We start from the raw sequence: 16,572 nt of genomic DNA on the forward strand, positions 1-16,572 counted from the left end.
CATCTGCTGACAATGCTCCTGCTAATGCACCCCAATATGCTGTTATCATTTTTGGCTACAAGGGCACACTGTTGAATCATTTCCAGCTTCTCATCCACTGTAATCCCCAGATCCTAATGATACGGATAAAGAAGATATGATACAATGAAGAGCAAACTTAATATATTAGTGCATTTAAAATGGTTTTGCAAACAAGGTCTAACAACTGTTATTCATGGGTGCAGAGGGCAGTTAATATTGGAAGTGCTCTGCTAATTTGCAAAAGTGTTCAACATAGGAACAGTTTAAAATCTTGCTCAACCAGGTGGGAAGACTCAAAGTCAGTATATATTTTTAAAAAATAAAAAAATAAAAAAAAAGACTCATTTATCCTATTTGTTTGGCTGAATTTCTTTCCGGGGCCCAATTCAATCGTCAGTTGGAACAATTAGGAACAAAGCCAAGATCTCCAATCTTTTCAAACTACCCCATTGTCATGCCACAGAAGATATTTTCTGCACTACAGTCTCAGCACAACTTATCAACTGTAGGTGATACGACATTAAACAGGACACATACTAGACACACACATTTTTAATTTTACCTTCAAAGAATGAAAGAATATATAGATTTGGTGATTTCTAAACATGTTTTTATAATTAAAAGGTAAAATTGTAAATACTTATGAACTTGTCATATCTTGAGAGGCTTTTTGTCTGTGAAGCACCACTTGGGACTGCAATAATCTATTACTTGTATAAAGCTGGGGCTCGTGGATGCTATAAAACAGATAAAAATCCAGTTCTTATCTCAGGGGATGTCATAATATAAACAATAGCATGTGTCTGCACATGCTCCCTATCAAAAAAACAGTGTCAAATCCAAAACCCAATGAAGCCACTCTTTCCTTTTCCTATAATGGATTTTGGATCAGTCTCGTAGTGCATAATAATGTAATGAGCATAGTAAATGTTTTTGAGGTGTGGCCTTAGGAGGAGAAAAACAGGAGGAGCCTACAAGCAGGAGAGCAGAAGGGAAATAAAGGATGTATTGAAGGGAATAAAGGAGAAGATGTATTTCGAGTAGACTGAATTGTTTATACTCATTAGTGAATAGTTACTTACACATGTAGGCCAAATGAAGTTAATGGGAATAAGGAGAATAACTGCTTACCCATGCAAATAAAAAGGGTCACTTCCGAGCCCCAAATGATTAAATTATCACTTGAAAGATTAATGCACACAGTTTGAGGAGTAGGAGATTAAAAAATACTTGTGTTTTAATATAGAATATAGTATCCACACTAAGTGTATCAAAATTAATGTGTCTATGGCTAGCAACTAGTAATGGGTAAAATCATTTTCTTCTAATTATGTAGTAATTATACAGTAACAGCTAAAGATGTTTCTTACTGTTTTGACTTAAGTCCTTTTAAATTGGCAAAACATAAATAGCTCAAAGTCATTCCTGTTCTGATGCATATTTTTAATTGTAGAGTTCCATGTATACAGTTTATTATTAGCCTCATTAAACAAGCAGAACATGAAACATTATGCAAATGCAGGAAACCTTAGTACCAAAAGGATGTAACAAACTGATGGTAATTCACAAAGGAACAATAGCTATTAAAGAACTGGCATGACATGAACAGAGGATAAGCCGAGTGTGTATATGTGGTGTGGTGCAGTGTGGGTGTGTATGAGACACACACAGGTAAGGTATGTGGATGAGAGATTGGGTGACTAATGGAACTGATGGGGATATGTTAAGTATTCCAGCTAGTAACAGGAGCCCAAAATGAAGAAAAAGCGCTACTCAACTAAGCCTACTAAGTCCAAAGAATTTTAGTCATGGATGCAACCACTCCACCATTAAAGTGTTCCCTATCATGCTAAAGTAATGTTATTTGTGAACATTAACTTTGAGCATTTGGAGTTTTCATAATAAAAGATAATGTTGGGCAAACATTATTAATTTAATTTTGATAAATTTCCTAAAAATATGCAGTGATTGTTAATAAGAACATATGGTTTAAAGGTTGAAAAGGTGTTGTTGAGTTTTCAGAGCACTAACAATGGAGGAGAGAAGTAGGAGTCAGGTTCCATCACTGACCATGGTGTTGGCAATGAAGATAGTATTTACCCTCTCTGGGTTTCTGTTTTAAATGGTGAACAATAACATTTTCTCTATTTGCTATCTGCCAATGAGAGAAATGAGAAGTTTTCCTCTGAAATGTGAAACCTGGTGAAAGTTACCTAGTTTCACATTTCAATGCCAATCTCTGATCTCCAGTTTTCTAGAACACTCATTGAGGTAAACTTATGGTGTATTTCATCTTGGAATTTCCAAGTAAAGTGATGCATTTTGTGATGGTCCATAAGCTCCTGAGCTTACTTTGCTGACAGTATTGTGTTTATCTTTCCAATCATTAACTGATGGCAAGTGTAGAGGTAGGGTACTCAGTAACCCTTGAAGAGTTTGGAAAGAGCCATGCACTTATGACTCTGTGACTACATCTACACTGTAGCCTTCTTGTGGAAAAGCTTATGCAAATGAAGCTCGGTGTGGAATATCACCACTCTTCATTTGCATAATTAATGAGCAGCCATTTTTGCTCATGAGGCTTTTGCGCCAAAAAGAGCAGTGTAAATTGCTCCTTATTGTGAAAACCCCCCCTCTTGAGCAAGAGCTATTCTTCCTTTTTCATTTGAATAAGCTTTTCCACAAGAAGGCTACAGTATAGACATAGCCTGTTAGAGAACTGGTTTTTCAAGTCCACACAGGCCAAAAAAAGAAGAAGAGGAAAGCACATCTATAAAGCCTGCAAGAGCATTAAAGTTGTCCAGACCACAGAAGAACATTGAAAAGCGTTTTTTTATTTCCATCCCCTCTTATGAATTTCAGATGGAAATCATGCAAATCTTTAAAAAAGCTAACTAAATAAATTTTCAGATTCTAGGTGTGAACCTAGAAGAACTTAGAAGACATTAAACAACAACCTTGAATTACCTATAAACTTGAACCATCACAAATTCATCTCTGTTCAGGCAGAAGTTATTGTGAAGCTTAAGTATTTTGCAAAGTGCTTTGAAATCATGAAATGTATTAACGGGAACTATATACACGCTATATGGTAAGAGTAAGAAATCGGTGTACTGATCAGACTACATGCCTTAATTCAGATTCCGATTAGGATACCACTTTAATAAATCAGGTGAGACATTTTAAAACACTGAATTTAAATATAAAAAATTCTTCTAACCGTGCTTTCAAATTCTAAATGTACTGATGTTATTTACACACACACATACACACACACAAGAACATGCAACTCTAGTACCTGAATTTTAACCTCCCAACCAAGAACACTAAAACAGAGATTTATGTCTGAGGCCTGGTCTATACTAGACAGTTACGGTGGCATAACTATGGCACTCAGGGGTGTTAAAAAAATCCTACTCACGAGTGGTGTAGGTAAATTGACATAAGTCTTCCTCTAGATAGTGCTAGGCTGAAGGAAAAAATCTTCAATCAATCTAGATATGGCTTCCCGGGGAGGTGAATTATCTGCACCAGTGTGAACGCGGCAGCAGCACAGATGTGCCATGTAGCATTTTAAATGGAAACAAGCCCTGAGGACACTAGGACTACTGGTCATTAAGAACTGGAAATCACAGTGTTAGTTTAGTTGGGTGTAATAAAGTGCTGGACAACAACAGTTGAGCCAGTACTCTTGTTACGGCAGCTCCAATTACACACTGAGGAACAGACCCTGTTAGGAAGAGCTGTGCCTAAATGGTGGATGGAAGAGAGCTTGAAGGCTAATTAATCCAGGAATAAGACACAAAAAAGGCACAGGAAGAAAGGGGAGGGGAGAGAAAATAGAGAAAGGGAAGAGAGATTGCTCTTCCCTGCTTGCCTCAGGAGATCAGGATTCCCCTTAAGTCCACAGAAGTAGGATTATGTAGCACATAAGGGTGCTGTGAACCAACAATGTAAATAAACTGCAGCAGAGCTGCTTGTTAACTTGAACAGATGTAGGAGCAAATGGCCCAGACATATAGGGATACAAGAAAAGAGAAAGGATCAACTACATCTCATATGGGATCCAGTTAAAAATATCATTGAAAGAATTTCCTTCTTAACCATGAGATTTGGACTGAAATTTAAATAGGACTAGGGCCAAGATACTGGAAAACAACAACATGAAAGTAAGAGGTTAACTTAACATGTATCGCTTGCAATAATGGGGTCTTTGGGGAGCAGATCCTAGAGGGAGCAACAGAGGCAGAGACTGCACCTGTAACTGTGATTGCCTGCCAGAGCTATGGTGGCAGGATACACAGCTCATGGACCAGGCACCTCACATACTAGGATGATAAACTACGGGCCTGATGAGTTTGCACATCCCTGGGCCATGTGAGCTGGTTCATCTGAGCCTTCAAAGACAGTATGAGGAATGAGAGAGCTGGCTGCAAGAAGTCACGGCTAGAGGAGAAGCAGCCTGAGTGTTAAACTCTCCAGCAGAAGAGAAACAGCCATTTTGTCAAACTCCATTTGTCACTAAACTCTTGCGAGGGAAAGAATTAAGGGTTTCCACCAAAAATGGAATTGGGGCTACAAACATATCTTACTTCAGATGGACCAGTTCATAATACTCAAGTTACAGTGATAGCCTCTGCATCAGGATGAGGATCAAATAAAAGATAGAACCAGAAAGTAAAAATCATTTGAAAATTTCAAAACTAAAGTACCAAACAATAAAATCGGAAGCCTTTCCCATTTCAGTAGGCTAATCAGATAGCCATCAACTTGTTGAAAATCAAGTACATTTTAAAAATTGTATTATTTTGACTCAGGGAGAAGAATTCAACTTTTGAACCATCCATCACAACTGATGAGTGATGTGAGGTTATATTGGTTTCCATAGACTAGGGATAGAGATTTTGTAAAGAAGGTTCTGCCTTAGAAACTTGCTTTCCTAGGCTGCCATCCCAGCCCCTAAAACCTAGGGGACTGGTCTTCAGGTAACACTGGAAGGCTTTTATCCCTTTTTCTCAAATCAGGTACTAACATAAATGTCAGTTCATTTTGTACTGATATTTCAGGACAGGCAAATTTTCCATAGGATGGAGTAGCTGTGGGGTTTCTGATTCAGTTTTGATTGGGCTTTGTTGTACCTTTTAATGGTAATTTTTAAAATTCTTAATTATAGTTATTATAGGGGCATAGGTTAATACATTTATACACTGTGTTTTTGTTTTCCCTCTAATATTATGTCACTCGATGATTTCGGCCTCTGACCTCCAAACTCAATTCTCTATAAACGGAGGTCTTTTGTGGAATGGACTGTCAAACAGGTCTAAAATTTAGAACCCAAAGAGGGAGAATTGACATAACAGGGCATCTGTACTTTCATGAAGGCCTCAATTTGCATTTTACTAAGTCCCAAGTACTAAGTACAAATTTAATTCAAACAAAACTTTACACTGGGTATCAGGGCCAAAGTGAGCTCTCGTAAGGTACGTATACACAGCAGGGCTAAAGTCGGAAAAAGCTACACAACTTCAACTACGTCAATTGCGTAACTGAAGTTGAAATAGCTGAATTTGGCTTTTGGCGCTGTCTAAACAGCAGAAAGTTGAAGGAAGACCACACTTCTTTTGACTTCCCTTACTCCTCAAAAAATAATTATTGAAACACAGAAGCGCAACTGATCAAGCCCACGGCTACTAGATGCTTTTGTCAAATACACTAGTGATTAATAACAATGTCTAAGCTAAGGTACACAGTATCAAATCATTTGTATTAAAAAAATTACTATACAACTTTATTTTACTATGTTGGGATTGATTTTGCTTCTATGTACACATAAGAAGAAAATCCTAAAAAAGGCAGAATTTCTACCCACCATAAACTTTTGAGAGGGGAAGACTTGAGCCACATTTGTACTGACCTCTGCAAAGTCACTGAAGAATATGGGAATTATCGGCCTTAATTTTTATGGAAGTATATGCATACACATATATGGGTTAAGTGATTAAGATATAATAGATAATGAGGGAAGGATTGAATGTAGACAGAAATAAGTTGTCTGATGCTCCAATGGACAGTATCAAAATTGTAATGTGGAAAGATTACTAATGATAGAGAAATGTATAACCCAGTCAGGTGAGGATCTATGGCCTTCCTCAAAACCCTTTTGAATGGGGACTCTGAGCAAAATTATTTGGAATTATTACAAAAACTACCTATGACTTAAAGGTAGAGAGAGGGATAGAAAATTACAGGGTAGTTAGGCACTCTGGAAGGCAGCAGTTGCAGATGGAAACCTGTCTCACACAAAGGAGAGGTGAGAGGAACTTGGGTTAAATGGGACCTGCTTAAATTGGAAAAAAAAAGCTAAATTTAGGTAAGACAGCATCATGTGTTTAAGCTTTTGTTATTTTTAACCCAGTTGTTAACACTTACGATGTTCCTATGGAAAAATACATCACGCTATTTCAGACAAGCTCTTTTCTGTATCTGAATTCATTTTGGGTGGCAGCTCGCAGAAAGGATTCCTTGGCAGGAGCTAATTCAATGTGTCATGGAGGAAATATGCATGTTAAACTGGAGTGCTATCATCTGATGATCCAGTCAACCACTGCATGAATTGTGGGGTTCAACTCTTGAGAAAAGTTTAGCCATATCACTTTGAAAGAGTGTCCACAGAAAAGAGTCGTCAATGTACAATGCTCTTGTGGTGTTTATTTTAAATATAAATTTTGCTCAGTGGGACAGACTCATGAAGTGCAACATTTCATGTTCATGAGGAGTCTAGGTAATAGCAGGTAAATTACATAAATATGAATATGAAAACCTGAGTTATGGACACTATTTAATGTTTTATCATCACTGACACATTCAAAGCAACCTATACCATTCAATATTCACTGGTTATTTTACTTCCTATACCCATTAGTGTAAATCATGAGTAAAGGCAATAAAATAAATAGGCCAGAATCTAGGCCCTGAGGATTATCCATCTCCTAATGATTCTGCCTCAGTTGGCAAAGTATAAATCGCTCATGTAACTCCCTCCCATACTCAGGAACATGCAGGGCACAAAGGTAGTGAGTGAGAAGGAGGCATGGCTGGAGTAGGCTTTACTCCACTACTGTTACCTCATGGGTGATCACAGGGGGACAATTACCATCTACTCTAGGTAGCACATTGGATATGATAGAAGTCTATAAAATCATGACTGGTGTGGAAAAAGCAAGTAAGGAAGTTATTTACTTGTTCCCATAATATAGGAACTAGGTGTCACCAAATGAAATTAATGGGTAGCAGATTTAAAATAAACAAAAGGAAATTTTTCTTCATGCAGTGCACAGTCAACCTGTGGAACTCCTTGTCAGAGAATGTTGAGAAGACCAGGACTTCAACAGGGTTCAAAAAAGAGCTAAATAAATTCATGGAAATTTGGTTCATCAATGGCTATTACCCAGGATGGATAGGAATGGTATCCCTAGCCTCTGTCTGGAAATGGATGACAGGAGAGTGATCACGTGATAATTACCTGTTATGTTCACTCCCTCTGGGGCATCTGCCATTGGCCACTATGGGCAGACAGGATACTGGGCTGGATGGACCTTTTGTCTGACCCAGTATGGCCTTTTTTATGTTCTTATGTTCACACAGACAGAGCAGCAACTTGTTTCTTGACATTAATGGACCCCTCCCTCAAGGGGTCCCACTGAGGAGGCAGGTCAGCATTGTATATTGCTAATGCTGTTGCAGGGCATCTTGGGAAGGTCAAAGGTGTGAGTGAGGAATGAATGAAGGATTTCTTTGCAGGTCACGAGAGGTCAAGCTGGGGAGGGAGGGAGGAGACAAAGAGAGCAGAGAATGGGTTAACTCCACGCTCCTGCTAGGCCCAAAAATAAGACGCTGATTCTAGCCAGCTCAAGGCCACAGCACACATCTGGCTCTTGGCTGCCGGCCAAGAAAGAGGGGGTCCTGGAATCCACTGATCAGCTTTGAAAAAGACAGATTCAACTGAACAGACCTGCAGAGCCAGCCCATAACATGCGAGGCAAGCAAAGGCCAGCACGGAGAAAAACAAAGAGAACAACAGAGTCTAGCCAGTGTGTTTTGGGAAAGTCAAGGAGACCACAGAAAGTGGTTTGGACTGGCACAAAGAGCACCAGGAACAGAGGTGGTGGAAGGTAACACCCCCAAAGGAGCCCAGGACTTAAAACCCTCCTGAGAGCTAAAGCAATTTGGAGAGATCACAGCGGACCCTGGATGACCTGTGTGCACAGGACCCAACTCCTGTCCACCCTTCCCCCTCTACTTTTTATGTTACACTCAGACCTGGCCAGCCTCGGGTAGCATGTGTGTGAGTATGAAAGTGGGTTAGGGCTTAGAGCACTAACGCTTTCTTCCTTCCTCTGAGTGATGTGGAAAGCACCCATCACTCTCCACTGTTATTTTATTATTTTATCAATAAAGCTTTAAAACTTAGAACTTTGTGTGTTCTGTTATCTCCTCCCTTAGCGATCCTGTGGCTTCAGCGTGATCACCTGATGCCTCCGGCAGATTGGTAACAAAAATCTGTCAAAGGGGCAACAGCCATGTGCTGTGGGATGTAGCTAGCTTTTCATCACGTTCCCTGGTCGCTATAGGCGTGAGGGGAAAGTGAAGGGAGCTCACCAGCCAGGTGTGAGAGGCATGCACGGAATGAAAGCACTTTCCCCTCACTCCTTTAGCTTCCGGGGAACAGGATGAAAAGTAAGCAGCATCCCAGCGCACATGGCTGGTGCCTCTCTTGCCCTCCCAAAATGGTGTACTTGCCTGACAGCATTCCTTCTATTGTGTAAAGTAGCTGAAAATCTAGCTGAACTACACCAGTGGCTTTCAAACTTTTTTTCTGGTGACTCAGTTGAAGAAAATGTTTGATAACTATGACTCAACATAATTTAACTAGAGTGTGGGCTCTGGGTGGGGCTGATGATGAGAGCTTTGGGCTGTAGGAGGCTTTGGGTGAGCAGTTAAGGGCTGTGGCAGAAGGGCTTACCTTGAGCAGCTCCTAGTCAGCAGTGCAGTGGGGATGCTAAGGCAGGCTTCATGTCTCTCCTGGCACTGCAAATCATGCTGCGCCCCAGAAGCAGCTAGAAGGAGGCTCCCAGAGAATGAGAATGTGGAGCTAGTTCTCAGGACAGGGACAGTGCACAGGTCCCTGTGTGCTTTCCCCCTCACCATCTCGGAGCTGAGCCTGTTGCTAGCCACTTCTGGGACACAGCACAGTCTACAGTGCCAGGACAAGCAAGTAGCTGACATTAGCACCCCCACTGGTCTCCTGACTCCCCCTGCAGCAACGAGACCCAGTGCCTGACATTCAATGACATAGTACTGGGTCACGACCTGCAGTTTGAAAACCACTGAGCTACTGTAAAGTAAAACTTGCTTATTCATAGGAAAGTGTGTGTGTGGGGGGGAGGGGGATGTTGGCTTTGCAGCTGCATGTTATACAACTTCCCAGAACGTGGAAAGTTCATGAAAACAGTCTATTCTTATACACTGATACTTGAATTCTTCAGAACCCTCCTCCTTGTATACAGTCGAGTTAAACAACATTAATCTGAAATAACTCCCATTGCATGCCTGCTGATGAAAAGACCATTTTTTTCTGGTTCCAAAGTTGGTTAAAAATCTGTTACCTTTGTATTATTCAGGACATGGCTATTCTCTAATGGTGAATTTTTCATGTTGTATATTGTTCCTGGCTCACCAATATTCTTTATTAATTGAAGAACTTACTCATAATGTATGATGTATACGATTGCCTTAAATATGCTGGGAATAAGCCCCTGTTGCCACTCTCATTAGCCCAAATGACAATGATAGCAATCAGGTGAGTCTGAGTTAGGAACTCTCAAACCACCCAGGGGAATCCACAACCTCCAGTGAAATCCAGAAAACTCTGCATTGCTGATAAATCTTCTCCCTAGCTATTGCTAAATAGTTTTTTTTAATTTACATTCTTTGCAATTTTTCATATTGGCAAGTGGCAATCATCACATTGTCTGAGGGCAAATCTACATGCAGGACCACTGATGGGAAAGAGAGACAGAAGGGGCTATTACCCAGGGCCTGGCTATACAAAAAGGCCCAGACCTCATGGATACTACTGTGGGTCTATAAGTTGGCTGGCAGGGGTTGCAGCACGATATGATCCCAGAATCATTGACGGCTACCCCCAGTCTTACTCTCTCTCATCAAAGCCCTCCCCTTCTGGGAGTATGGAGGAGGCTCCCCCATCTTTCTTTGCTGTACAGTCTCTGGTGAAGATGTGCTACACTAATGGGAGAACTCTCTCCCACTGGTAAAATTACTCCTTCTCAGCAAGAAGTGGAAGCTATGTCAACAGGAGACACTCTTCTACTGACATAGTGCCAATGAGGACAGTGTGAAAAATGGGTTGTTGGAAGAGTGGAGGAGCTTTTCACATGCCTGAGCAAGGTAAATTAGATTGAGCAGTAGTGTTGACTTCATAAACAGCACCATTTTTACAGTAATAAACTTATAGGCTGTGTCTAGACTGGCAAGTTTTTCCACAAAAGCAGACGCTTTTGCGTAAAAACTTGCCAGTTGTCTACACTGGCCGCTTGAATTTGCGCAAGAACACTGACGATATAATGTGAGATTGTCAGTGTTCTTGCGCAAATACTATTCTGTTCCCATTTGGGAAAAAGCCCTCTTGTGCAAATGTATTTGTGTAAGAGGGCCAGTGTAAACAGGGGAGGACTGTATTGCGCAAAAAAGCCCTGATGGCGATAGGGGCTTTCTTGCGCAAAACCGCATCTAGATTGGCACAGACACTTTTCCACAAAAAGTGCTTGTGCGCAAAAGCGTCCGTGCCAATCTAGACGCTCTTTTCCGCAAATGCTTTTAACGGAAAAACTTTTCCGTTAAAAGCATTTGCAGAAAATCATGCCAGTCTAGACGCAGCCATAAAGTATATCCCTTCCTACTAGTTTTAAAGGAAGATAGGCCAGCATGTAGTGCCATTACATTAAAGCTTAGGGCTCTTTCTAACTTTTTCTTGTAGACAATCTAGAGAAGGTCATTTGAAAAGTCTATTTTGTCTCAACTAGAAAAGCACAGAGCACAATTTTCATGCAAGGATGGGATAGACTCTTGTGTACAACTTCTGGAATGTGAGGGAGGTATTGAAATTCTACTTGGAGCTGAGGCAACCATAGCATAACTCATATTTTTGACGTTTCTCTTTGGCTCCCCTAGAAAGCTCCTGGACATGGACCATAAGGATGGGTCTATGTGGATCATAAGGATTCATATAGCCTTTTCATTCTGAAATTTCTTATTATGATTAATACTAGTTCAGCTCTACTAGTGAGAAGCTCTCAGGGAATGCTGGGGTGGGAAGGTGACTATGCTGTGTAATCCATCGTGGATATTGTCTAGGTAACATGGTGATTAAATACTGGTGATGGATAGTACATAATCTATGTTAATGTCCCTGCCATTGCTGCCAACAGAATTGTGCCATTGCTACCAACAAAACCAGTGATTAATTTTAGCTAAAAGGAACGTAGTGTAGACTATGCCTCTAATTAGGCTTACTGACATAAGCACCAAATTAGTATCCCCAGCAATCAGTAGAGTAACCACAGCTGCACATGTGATACCTGACAACCTCAGGCTATTGCTCAGATAATAAGCTGCCACAGCAACAAAATCTTAGACAATATTTTTGAAAATTTCTATGCAGAGTTAATGTCTGTTCACAGGTTATAAAACGTTTTAGAAATTATGTAAACATTTCAAAATATAAGTCTGATTTATAAGCCTAAATCAATAGGACTTAGACACTTCTGAAAAAAAATCATTGTGAATAATTAAAATGAACCCACCCCACTTTCCAAGAATAGACCAACACCAGGTATTTAGGCCAAGTCATTTCTGAGATACAACATTTCACACATAACAAAGGTGAAAAATCAACCGTTTGAAACATAGTGGCTAGTAATACCTTATTGTCCCTTAAGTTTCTGAAATAAATTACTCTGTCAAAAAACTAAATCTGTAAAATTGCAGGAACACTGGTTTCATATTTGTGAAGTTGGTTTGGGAGAATGGAGTTCAAAACCAAGATTATTAGATTTTTAGCTATGTAGAGACTACCATCTCAACTACAAAAACAAAGGAATTAACACACTAAGTCTTAACTCAGTATTATTTACTATATAGCACTGAATCTGAGAACATTCTCAAATATAGGATGAACAAATCAAAAGAGGAGAATTATTCTTATTGTATGATTCAAAGATACAGTCTCAATACCATTACTTTACTAAAACTTAAGTTCATCATAAGTAATGGCAGACATCAAGTCCTTGGACTTACCTTGTCTGCAAATGCAGAATTCTCAAACTTCCTTATCATCTTTCACATCTTTCCTTTCTGATCTGTCTCATTTTTTTCAGATATCAAAGTCATTCAGTTTCTAAATGTGAGTATTTTATCCATATACAAAATATCTCATATTCAGTTTCAAGATTTTTTTAATATTCCAGACTCAATACTTAATAAAAGAAGTAATTGTAGAAGACAAGAAAGTATTTTTTTTAATTAATACTTTTTTGAACCGTTTTTTTAACCATTAGCTCAAACCCATTTGGATTCAAGCACTTAATTTCACCACTGACTACATGTACAATTTCAAAATCAAGGCTACACCTATGAATAACTTGCTACAAAACAGAAAAGTCATAGCATTTTTATTTTTGTATTCAAGATCTCAACAGCAGATCTGGAGGTTCAACCAACAATTCAAAACAAACATCCATTTCAAACTCAAGAAGGTCCTGTAATAACTCACCAAGTAACTTTTGTGAATAAAAACAGGCAGATCTTACCTTCATATATAGCTTTGAAACCTTGAGCACTCACAGCAAAGTCCGTGGTGAAACAAAGTGTGAGGATAGAGCCAGTGCTCACAATGGAGGATGGCAACTGAAATCCAGACAACCTGCACAATTAAAAAAACCCACAAATATTATAAATACAAATCAATATAAGTAGCAATTTCAAAATTAATAACTTGGACTCTCCTATGATACTTCTGAGTATGGTATCACCCTGATGATATAGCCATAAATTTGAATGCCAACATGTTATTGTTGATACTAGTATCTCTAGAGACTCCTTGCAAATCCATGTTGAATCTCTCTAATCTGGCACCCTCAGAGCTGACCGGTGCCAAACCAGAGAATTTACCAAACCACAGGAAGTCACTACCGTTTTACAGCATTACCCATGCTTCCACTTCTTGCTGAGGTCTTAGAAGACATTTAAGGGGGAAATTAGAGCAAAATAACAGCACAGAACACTGAGAGCCAGTACTGGTGGCTGTAAACAAACTTTATGGGACCATGGGAAATTCACACACAGCCATAATAAGTGGACATCAAGCTAACTAAAATCATGCTGGACCACAAATGTTGCCGGACCAGAGAGTGACATATTAGAGAGGTTCAACATGTACTAAGACACAGTATTAAGCATGGATAACTTCTACAGACTTTGTGTTTTCTTTCACTTATGTATTCTCATATGACCAGGAATACTAGAAGAATCCATGTACAGCTTTTTAAAGAATGTATCGTATTTCCTTCTTTTCCTTCCTCCCACATTCATTCATCTTCTAAGGTACTTTGTTTCTCTCCCAAATGATTCTCTTACCTCCATTCCAAATACCCATATGCCTTAAATCCTATTTCACTCGCCTTGTTAAAGTCCATTCATACCTGCTTATCATCTCAAAGGATTCATTGTAGCTATTATAATTTAAAAGTGTGGTTGGAGAGAGGGGCCTACTGTGAAGGAGGAAGGCTGCTGAGAATCATTTTCTGGGCAGGGTCAGTGAACAAAACAACAGAGTATTTATATATGCTTGGAGATCCTTCCTATCCAACTCCCAACCAAAAGAAGAGAAAAATCTATTATGGGCCTTCCCAAGAATCCATGAGAGCAGTTATTTATCTCTCTCTCTCTCGCTCAGAGAATCTTACAGAAATGTAAGAGAAAGGGTGGGATGATAAGTGGACCCTTCCCTTTACTTTCTCTCCATTCATCAAGTATGTATTCTTACCTTTCTGCTTTCTTGAAAGAGGATGGAGTTTTAGGCTATGTCTACATTGCGGAGCTTTTCCGGGATACCAAAGGTATCCCGGAAAACCTCTGCCTCATCCAAGCAACATGTCTGCTTTTCAAAAAAAAAATAAAAAAAAATTGGAAAAGTAGACTCATTTTTTTGGCATCCTTGTAAACCTCGTTCTACATGGAAGAAAGGATGTTCTGAAAGAGGAATTTTTCTTTACATTTGTTCCAATTTAGGTATCAGAAAAGCCTCTTTTGGAAGAAAAGTGGAAAAATATACGCATATTGTGGTTTGCAATTTGCAGATCTTTTTCTGACTTTTCTTTGTAGTGTAGACATAGCATAAGTCTTGTGAGTGAGTGGCAACTGAGTGCAGGCTGAGCTAATGTTTGGAAATACATTTTTTGATCTGGTGTGCTAAACAGATAAAGACTTATTTTAGCATTTTGGAGTCCTTTCCCACAAGTATTATTGTCAGGATGATCTGACTAGCTTGTGTCTTGTGCAGAAGTTGTCACATTGCTAGTGCTTAATAAATAAATACATGAATTTTAAAATGTTTGTTCAGTTAAATCAGTTGTGACTAACGCAGTTAAATAAATTAAGTATAATGCTGCAAAACATTAATAGAGAGAAATATTAGGGAAAAATATATAATACAGAAAAATCTTCGGTGTCCTTAATACAGGGGGAAAGTAGTGAACATAACAGTCGTAGCTCTAGATGTACTGCAAATTTTTGTCATGTTAGATAAATATTCTAAAGTATTCTTTCCTTTTAATACATATGCTAAATAATACCAACATAATTATGTAAGTTTGTCTTTTTGTCTGTTTACTTGCTTCACCTATAGAATAAGTCAGCTCATTGGAACACTTAATAGAACAGCCATTGTACAACTTAAGATAAATATGCCTCTTGTCTCATTTACCTTCACAACTAGTTATAAATATCAATATTTAACATAAGTTTGCTTATTTAACTCTGTATATTCATTTTGAGAACTAAGGACTGCTCACTAACACCAATATTTTGCAATTAATAAGGACCAAATAAAGGATGAAGAAGGGACTAAAATTATGTTGCTATCCTTTTTATATTCTAAAATATTAAGGAACATATTTCAAAGTTGCAGTTGGCTGGTATTCACTCCATGACAGGTTAGGAACATGAAAACAATCATACTGGGTCAGACCAAAGGTCTGTCTAGCCCTTTTTTCCAACAGCAGCTAATGCCAGGTGCCCCAGAGGGAATTAATAGAACTGGTAATCATCAAGGCTACGTCTAGACTGGCCCCTTCTCTGTAACAGGCATGCAAAGCAGGCAAGTCAGAATAGGGAAATCCACGGGGGATTTAAATATCCCCCGCGGGATTTAAATAAACATGGCCACCGCTTTTTTTCCGGCTTGGGGAAAAGCCGGAAAAGAGCATCTAGACTGGCGCGATCCTCCGGAATAAAGCCCTTTTCCGGAGGATCTCTTATTCCTATTTGCAAGTAAGCTCTTGTAAGGCTAGATGGTGTGAATTGGAACATTTATTTCTAACTGGTGCAAAGAAGCAAAAGGTCTTGATTTAACTATAAATGAAATCTGTACAAATGATTCCATTGACTTCTACACATTCCATCACCTTCTGTTCAAAATCCACCTTAAAAATGTACTTTTTCCACAGCATTCTGGAAGTAAGACACCATAAAAATGTTTATATATTTTTAAAAATTGTGAGTGTTAACAGCTGAATGGTTTAGTACCTTTTGCTTCTTTGGAACTCCTAATCACTTTTTCAAAAATGTTTTTCATAGTGCTGTAAAAGCTCAATGTACAGTTAATAACAAATATATATATATATATAGAGAGAGAGAGAGAGACGGTCAGACAAAGCTTTGTGAAAACATTGTTCTCCTCTAGTACTATAATACTTTTACACTGTGGGAAGGGGTAAAAATTAGGCTCAGTTGGGGCCAAGCTCCCACTCAGCCATCAAGACCCAGAACTGTTCAGCTATGAGGCATTTGGCCCCTTTCATAAACCCATAAGCTTTTAGAAAGAAATGGGATCAGCCAAGAGATGGAGACAACACAGCTGTTCAGGCAGGAACCGATGGATGTAGGTGAGGTCATCACACTATTTTCTGCACTTGTGACTCTGCACAATCTTAGGCAAATAGTTGTTCCTTCTCGTATCTTCAAGGTCTTCAGACTCCTCCATTTCTTTCCCTTTCCTCTTACCTTATTCCCTTCTAACACAAGCCCACTGAAATGATGTATATAACAAATGGAAACCAAAACTAAAATGCAGGAAACATGATTTTTGTTAGTATCACTCTCTTCTATGTTATTTTATTTTTCCCTACTCACTCTTCTTTATTTAGATTGCAAGCTGTTTGGGGTCAGAGACCGTTTCTTGTACTATGTAATGAA

The 16,572-nt window shown here is 39.0% G+C and overlaps 1 protein-coding gene across 2 annotated transcripts in view; it reads right to left on the reverse strand.

The window, feature by feature from the left end:
* Positions 1 to 16,572, reverse strand: part of CSMD1 (CUB and Sushi multiple domains 1) — a 1,865,804-nt gene that overhangs the window by 1,349,837 nt on the left and 499,395 nt on the right. For both annotated transcript variants that reach the window (XM_075923597.1, XM_006137767.4), the window contains exon 3: positions 12,909 to 13,021. In XM_075923597.1, the coding sequence (XP_075779712.1) occupies positions 12,909 to 13,021 (113 nt within the window). The remainder of the gene's footprint in view (positions 1 to 12,908; positions 13,022 to 16,572) is intronic.

This window comes from Pelodiscus sinensis, chromosome 3 (genome assembly GCF_049634645.1).
Source record: "Pelodiscus sinensis isolate JC-2024 chromosome 3, ASM4963464v1, whole genome shotgun sequence".
In the NCBI taxonomy this organism is placed as follows: domain Eukaryota; kingdom Metazoa; phylum Chordata; order Testudines; family Trionychidae; genus Pelodiscus; species Pelodiscus sinensis.